At 50.0% G+C, this 7,689-nt stretch overlaps 1 protein-coding gene across 2 annotated transcripts in view; it reads left to right on the top strand.

Moving 5' to 3' along the window:
* Positions 1-1,152: 1,152 nt before the first annotated feature.
* The window catches only part of LOC105484009 (RUN and FYVE domain containing 1), a 66,673-nt gene continuing 60,136 nt past the window's right edge, over positions 1,153-7,689 (top strand). Inside the window, exon 1 of one of the 2 annotated variants that reach the window (XM_071098006.1) lies at positions 1,153-1,712. In XM_071098006.1, the coding sequence (XP_070954107.1) occupies positions 1,415-1,712 (298 nt within the window). In that variant the 5' untranslated portion in view covers positions 1,153-1,414. The remainder of the gene's footprint in view (positions 1,713-7,689) is intronic. The other variant, XM_071098007.1, reaches the window with a different exon arrangement.

The raw sequence follows: 7,689 nt of genomic DNA, 5'->3' as shown, positions 1-7,689 counted from the left end.
CGAAACCCTGTCTCTACTAAAAATACAAAAATTCCGAGTGTGGCGGCAGATGCCTGTAGTCCCAGCTTACGGGCTGAGGCTGGAGAATCGCTTGAACTGGGAGGCAGAAGTTGCAGTGAGCTGAGATTGTGCCATTCCACAAATTCCCAAAACACTCCTAGATGAAGTGGTATCCCTTCACTGAGAACTGGTCTTTCAGGGAACAGACATACCATGCAACCTAGTGAACTGGGCTGGACCAAGACAGGTCCAGGGAGCAGGTGGGCTTCTAAAGGGGCAGCACAGTTCATTCCCAAATTTGTTGCCATCAGGGAATATACCATGACTTACCAAACCTTCCAGTGATTCCAGAGAAAGCTACACTCCATATTCTTATGTGAAATCTTTTGATTTCTACATATCGGCAACAACTTTTAAGATTTTTAAACATTCTGGGAATCAAAACAGTTCTGCTGGTTTGGTGTGGCTCATGTTGCCTCACTTCGCAAAGTGTTCAGTGCTAGTGAAATTTTAGTGTTTTTTTTGAGACAGGGTCTCACTTTGTCGCCCAGCCTGGAGTGTAGCGGCCAGGATCTCCGCTCACTATGGGCTCGACCTCCTGGGCTCAAGCGATCCTCCCATTCTCAGCCCCCCAGGGAGCTAGGAGTGCAGCTTCCCCGCCACAACGTCCGGCCTTTTTTTTTTTTTTGGTATTTTAGTAGAGATGGGGTTTCCTCCTGTTGGCCAAGCTGGTCAAAATTTTCCTTTTTATTTAGTAAAATCCCCTTCTTTTCCAAGTGAGGAAACAGACTGAGTGTATAGTGACTTAGCCGGGCCACATAGTTGGATACTAGAGATAGTAGTCACAATCGTTGACATCTGCCATGTGGTCCTTACTGCAAACTTAGTTAATAATGAGGTCAGCTTTTTGTTATCCCACTTAACTAATTAATAGGAGAAGCCAGCTCTGATTTCCGGTCCACTATCGTGCACTCTTTCTTGCCAAGCCGTCACATTTATTAAAAAAAAAAAAAAAAAATCCTGCTTTCCTGCCTCGCCTGTGCGTTTCCTTAGTTGCCCTTTCGGGGCTTGTTCTGATGAGTGCTGCAGAAAAATGACGAAGTGGAAAACACAGAACATGAAATGAAAATTTAAAAGAGGAAATGGTGTCACAAAGAAAACGACGGCCACGGGACCCCGCGAAGCGCCGCAGGGGGCACAACGGTCCTGGGAGAAAGTTCAAGAGGAACTTCCCCGCGAACACGTCCTGCCGGCGGCAGGGAATACGCAGTTTTTATGTTATTGGACCTTCCCGAACCTTTCGAAGCTGCAGGAAGGCGAGGCGGGCGGTGAAGAGGAAGAAAAATCTCGCCTACCGAAGGAAAAGGCGGTGCCCGGCCGCGCCCACCCCGCTGGGTCACGTGACACGGTCAAGATGGCCGACGGGGAAGGCGGCTGCACTGCTGGGCGGGAGCTGGAGCCGGGGCTGGGGCCGGGGCCTGGGTCAGAGCTGGAGCCGGGAGAAGAGTTTGAGATCGTGGACCGAAGCCAGCTGCCCGGCCCGGGCGACCTGCGGAGCGCAACGAGGCCGCGGGCGGCGGAGGGCTGGTCGGCGCCCATCCTGACCCTGGCACGCAGGGCCACCGGGAACCTGTCGGCGAGCTGCGGGAGCGCGCTGCGCGCGGCCGCGGGGCTGGGCGGCGGGGACAGCGGGGACGGCACGGCGCGCGCAGGTAGGCTCGGGCCGGGTCTGTCCCGCGGCGGACCCGCGTGTCCCCGCTGGCCGCTGGCGCGGGCGCGGTGGGGGCCGGGCTGGGAGGGCGCCGGCCGGTCGGGGAGGTTACGCGAGCTGTTGGCCGGCGGACGGCGCCTGGCTGCGCGTGGGTCTCTACTCCGGCGGCCCAGCCGAGACCGCCCCCCGCGGCCCCGCGTGCCTGAGCGCGCTCCCGCTCCCGCGCCTCTGCGCTTTCCCACTAACTAGGTGAAGGACGTGTGCGCGTCCGGGCTTCGAAACTCTGTAGTAACTCCACCCACGGCACGGAGCCAGCACGGTTCTGCTTTTCAGCCGCTCAGTGCGGGAGTGGAGCGCTGGCGGGTGTCGGGAGGGCGTGGGCCCTGCGCGCAGCGGACCAGCGGCGCCTCCGCTCACCCCTGCCTGTGAGATGGGGATTTTAAAGTCACCGGATGATCTCTGAAAGACTTTTCAGCCCTTGTAATGAATAAAGTGCCAGCATATCAGTGATAGTAAGATTTTAACTTAGCCCTCCAACGCCAGACATCCAGAGCTGTGCTATCCAATACAGCAGCACGCGTATGTTTGTGTGTGTTTTTCTTTTTTGTTTTTATTTATTTTTTGAGACCGAGTCTTGCTCTGTCGCCCAGGCTGGAGTGCAGTGGTGTGATCTCGGCTCACTGCAACCCCTGCCTCCTGGGTTCAAGCTGTGCTCCCGCCTCAGCCTCCCGAGTAGCTGGGACTACAGGCGCCCACCACCATGCTCGGCGTGAGCCACCTCCCGGCCCCGTATTTTTGGTAGAAACGGGGTTTCACCACCTTGGCAAGGCTGGTCTTGAACTCCTGACTTCGTGATACACCTGCCTCGGCCTCCCAAAATGCTGGGACTACAGGCTTGAGCCACCGCCCGCAGCCGAATTCCTCAATTTCTAACTGAATCAAATTGAAATTGAGTACTTTTAAATTGAATTAAAAATTGAGTTCCTCGGCCGGGAGCGGTGGTTCACGCCTGTAATCCTAGCACTTTGGGAGGCCGAGGCGGGCGGATCACGAGGTGAAGAGATCGAGACCATCTTGGCCAACACGGTAAAACCCCGTCTCTACTAAAAATACAAAAAATTGGCTGGGCGAGGTGGCATGCACCTGTAGTCGCAGTTACTCAGGAGGCTGAGGCAGGAGAATCGCTTGAACCCGGGAGGCGGAGGTTGCAGTGAGCCGAGATCGCGCCACTGCACTCCAGCCTGCGTGACAGAGCGAGACTCCGTCTCAAAAAAAAAACAAAAACAAAAGTGAGTTCCTCGATTACAGCGGCCACGTTTTAAGTGCTCAGTAGCCTGTGTGTAGCCAGTGGCTACTGTATGAGAGAGCACAGCATAGAACATCGCCAACTTCATAGAAAATGCTGGGACAGAGCTGAGGAAAGGTGGTGGTGCCTTCCAAGGAGCATCATAGCACACCCTTAAGGCCTCCTGATTCCTCCCCATCCACTGGTACCTTTGCTGTAGACGCACTGACCCCAGGTAGTGAATTGTGAGATTTGCAGTGGTCAAGAATGATTAATAGGCCGGGCGCGGTGGCTCAAGCCTGTAATCCCAGCACTTTGGGAGGCCGAGACGGGCGGATCATGAGGTCGGGAGATCGAGACCATCCTGGCTAACAAGGTGAAACCCCATCTCTACTAAAAATACAAAAAATTAGCCGGGCGTGGTGGCAGGCGCCTGTAGCCCCAGCTACTCAGGAGGCTGAGGCAGGAGAATGGCGTGAACCCGGGAGCTGGAGCTTGCAGTGAGCTGAGATCGCGCCACTGCACTCCAGCCTGGGCCACAGAGCCAGACTCCGTCTCAAAAAAAAAAAAAAAAAAAAAAAAAAAAAAAAAAAAAAAAAAAAAAAGAATGATTAATGAGTAAAGTTGAAAGGCTGACTGGTTTTGAGATCCTGGCAGTGGAAAGTAGTATTAGAGGGTGATGCGAGCCTGTGCAGCCCGGAAATCTACTTCCCTCTAGCTTGACACCTTTTCCGGAGATTTCCACACATCAGTGGATGCTGAATTGCATACTCATTGACAGTCAATACTGAAAGTCAAGGCATGGCATCCCCTGGAGGCCTCTTAGATATTTCGTGGCAGGAGTAAGCAAATAATAAATGTTAGTTCTTCGCTGATAGAATTTCTTTCCTTTTTTTTTTTTTGAGATGGAGTCTCGCTCTGTCGCCCAGGCTGGAGTGCAGTGGGCGATCTCGGGTCACTGTAAGCTCCACCTCCCAGGTTCACGCCATTCTCCTGCCTCAGCCTCCCGAGTAGCTGGGACTACAGGCGCCCACCACTGCGCCCAGCTAATTTTTTTTGTATTTTAGTAGAGACGGGGTTTCACCGTGTTAGCCAGGATGGTCTCAATCTCCTGACCACGTGATCCATCCGTCTCGGCCTCCCAAAGTGCTGGGATTACAGGCATAAGCCACCGCGCCCAGCCAGAATTTCTTTCCTTTAATGCAGAATCAAGGAAACAAAAAGATAAATGTGTCAGTACCTGGTACAGAATAGTAAGTGTTTGCTGAACAAATGCATATTTGAAAAATACCTGTTTTCCATCTATGGAAGTGATATAAACAATAGCCAACACTTATATTGTCCTTCAAAGGTGCCAGGCATTAGTCCTAAATCTGTACAAGTATTCATTTAGTCCTCACAACAACCCTATGAGATAGCAGGACTAGCTTCATGGGGGTACGGTCAATGCAGGCTTTGATCACTCCGGTGGAAAGGGCCAGGCACTCAGAAGTATCCCATGCTTGAAATTCTTAATTTTATCTTTGAATTTGTGTTTTTTAAATGAAGGCCAATGGGACAGGTTCTCAGCTGCCCTGGCCCCCTAGAGCTGCCCTGGGGCTTCTCCCTAGCCTCCCTGATCCCACTCTTGCCCAGGCAGCATCAGGATTGCACCCTTTGAATCTCAGGGCAGGGTGGCAGGTACCACAGCACATTAGGCAGGCAAGTGGGCAGGGCCTCTCACCCGTCCCGTCCCTGCAGGGGAGTTGCAATCCATTAGGGCTGTAGTAAGGGGGAGTCTGACTTCTGCGCTCTGCTCCAGGCCAGGAATTTTGCACTGAGCCTTGTAAATTATGCAGATGGCACAGGCTGATGAGTACCATTATTATCCCTGTTTTATAAAGAGGTAAACTGAATTAAAGAGAAGTAACTTCACCAACTGCAAAATGTCAATATATATACCCCATATGGATTTTTAAAAACTAGGCCAGGCATGGTGGCTCACGCCTGTAATCCTAGCATTTTGGGAGGCCAAGGCAGGTGGATCACCTGAGGTCAGGAGTTTGAGACCAACCTGGCCAACATGGTGAAACCCCATCTCCACTAAAAAAAAATACAAAAATTAGCCGGGCGTGGTGGTGCGCACCTGTAATCCCAGTTACTCAGGAAGCTGAGACAGGAGAATTGCTTGAACCTGGGAGGCGGAGTTTGCAGTGAGCTGAGACCATTCCACTGTAAGACTGTCTCAAAAAATAATAATAATTAACTCGATTTAAGGAAAGTATTAATAACTGCCACTCACTCCAGCAAAAATGGTGACCATGGCTTAAAAAGAGATGAAATCTGGGGAACTGCTGGGTAGAGCCATGTGGCTGGTCCTGAAGGTCACCAGGATTTGAAGCCATCAGGTAGGACAGGAGCAGAGGTGGGGAAAGGAAATGGGCCAAGGGCGGTATGCTCTGCAGTGACACAAGAAAAACAGGTTGGGAAAAAGACAGTGACACCACTTCAGCCAGGCCCAGGCCCAAGGCTGACTCATGGTCTCTTTCCCCACTGATCTGCCTACACAAGCACTGTGGACAGGCAGGACTTTCAGAGGGAGCAGTTTAGGAGCAGAGATTAAATGTGAGCAGCACTCGTGCTGGCTAATATTTTTTCAATGGTAGAAGCTAAAGGAAATGCTGCAGAATGTTTTGAATACTTGTTTTAAAATGTCCCGGTCAGGCACAGTATCTCACGCCTATAATACCAGCACTTTGGGAGGCCGAGGTGGGTGGATCACCTGAGGTCGGGAGTTTGAGACCAGCCTGACCAACATGGAGAAACCCCATGTCTACTAAAAATACAAAATTAGCCAGGTGTGGTGGCGCATGCCTGTAATCCCAGCTACTCAGGAGGCTGAGGCAGGAGAATCTCTTGAACCCGGGAGGTGGAGGTTGCAGTGAGCCAAGATCGCGCCATTGCACTCCAGCCTGAGCAACAAGAGTGAAACTCCGTCTCAAAAAAAAAAAAGGTTGTCCCATGTGGGGTCTGGTATGTGATTGCATTGTCCATAGGTGTCCTGTTTGGTTTTGGGGGATTTTTTTTTTAAGGTAATAAGTGAACATGATTTTTAAAAATCAAACCATATAAAAGCACGTTTGGACAGGCATGGTAGCTCATGCCTGTAATCCCAGCACTTTGGGAGGCCAAGGCGGGTGGATCACTTGAGGTCAGGAGTTCGAGACCAGCCTGGCCAACATGGTGAAACCCCGTCTCTACTAAAAATACAAAAATTAGATGGGCATGGTGGCACACACCTGTAATCCTAGCTACTCGAGAGACTGAGGCAGGAAAATTGCTTGAAACCCAGAGGCAGAAGTTGTAGTGAGCCAAGATCGCGCCATTGCGCTCCAGCCTGGGCAACAAGAGTGAAACTGTCTCAAAAAAAAAAAAAAAAGGGCAAATACTAAATCCTCCTTCCCAGAAATTTTCCCCAGTACTATTGTATCTTTGAGCTTTTCTGCACATCACACATGTGCTTTCCTCTCTCAACACTGGCTGTTTCCACACAAACAACAGGATATACCCACAAGGAATACATCTTGCTTTTCAGAGAAATGCTTCCTAAAGGATGAGTAACAACCATGCGTGTTTTAAGAATTAACATGCTGGCGGGGTGCAGGTGGCTCACGCCTGTAATCCCAGTACTTTGAAAGGCCAATGAGAGAGGATTGCTTGAGCCCAGGCAAGCAATGGGCTTGTCACTTATTGCCAGTCAAGAGACTGGCCTAGCAATTTATTTAGCAATTCAGTAGGTGTAGAACTTCGTTATATTCTGTGTGTCTTGTTGAACTATTATTAATGAAACTTAGAAATGTGAATGGTTTGACCAAGGTCATAAAGCCAGTACAACTGAGAGATGGAACCGCTAAAAGATCGTTCCAGGTTTAATTTTCCATGCCTCTAACTTGAGTACTAATGGGAACAGGTCACCCACAGTAGAGGATGCATGAGATGGCAAAACACTGCCAGCAGCACTTCCAGAGACAGCACCACTCAGCGCTGATTGCCTGGAACACTGGTCTTAACAGTTTTTGCTCATGTAACCCCCTAAGAAAACTGCCTTTTTTCTTCTTCTTCTTCTTCTTTTTTTTTTTTTTTGAGCCAGAGTTTCACTCTTGTCACCCAGGCTGGAGTGCAATGGCACGATCTCGGTTCACTGCAACCTCTGCCTCCCAGGTTCAAGCGATTTTTCTGCCTCAGCCTCCCAAGTAGCTGGGACTACAAGCATGCACCACCATGCCCAGATAATTTTTTGTATTTTTAGTAGAGACGGGGTTTCACCACATTGGCCAGGCTGGTCTCGAACTCCTGACCTCAAGTGACCTGCCCGCCTCAAGTGATATGCCCGCCTTGGCCTCCCAAAGTGCTGGGATTACAGGCATGAGACACTGCTCTCAGCTGAAAACTCCAACTTTTAAAATTAACGTATAAGATTCTTCATCATATTTCAAAGTTGCTCAGAATTCATTTTCTGGCATAGTGTAAATATTGACTTTTTAAAATAAAACTGTTACATTGTGTTTTGAAATGTATCAAGTGGTATGTAAATACCTTAATGAATTGATAATTACCACCATCCATCTTTAAAATAGGAAGTTATTTAATATTTGAAAATTTTACATTTTCCTTTTATTCATTGAACTTGAATTTCCATTCCACTTCTGCCATA

The sequence above is a fragment of the Macaca nemestrina genome, chromosome 6 (genome assembly GCF_043159975.1).
Source record: "Macaca nemestrina isolate mMacNem1 chromosome 6, mMacNem.hap1, whole genome shotgun sequence".
NCBI lineage: Eukaryota > Metazoa > Chordata > Mammalia > Primates > Cercopithecidae > Macaca > Macaca nemestrina.
The sequence above is the reverse complement of the archived record's forward strand: the minus strand, read 5'-3'. Positions and strand labels throughout refer to the sequence as shown.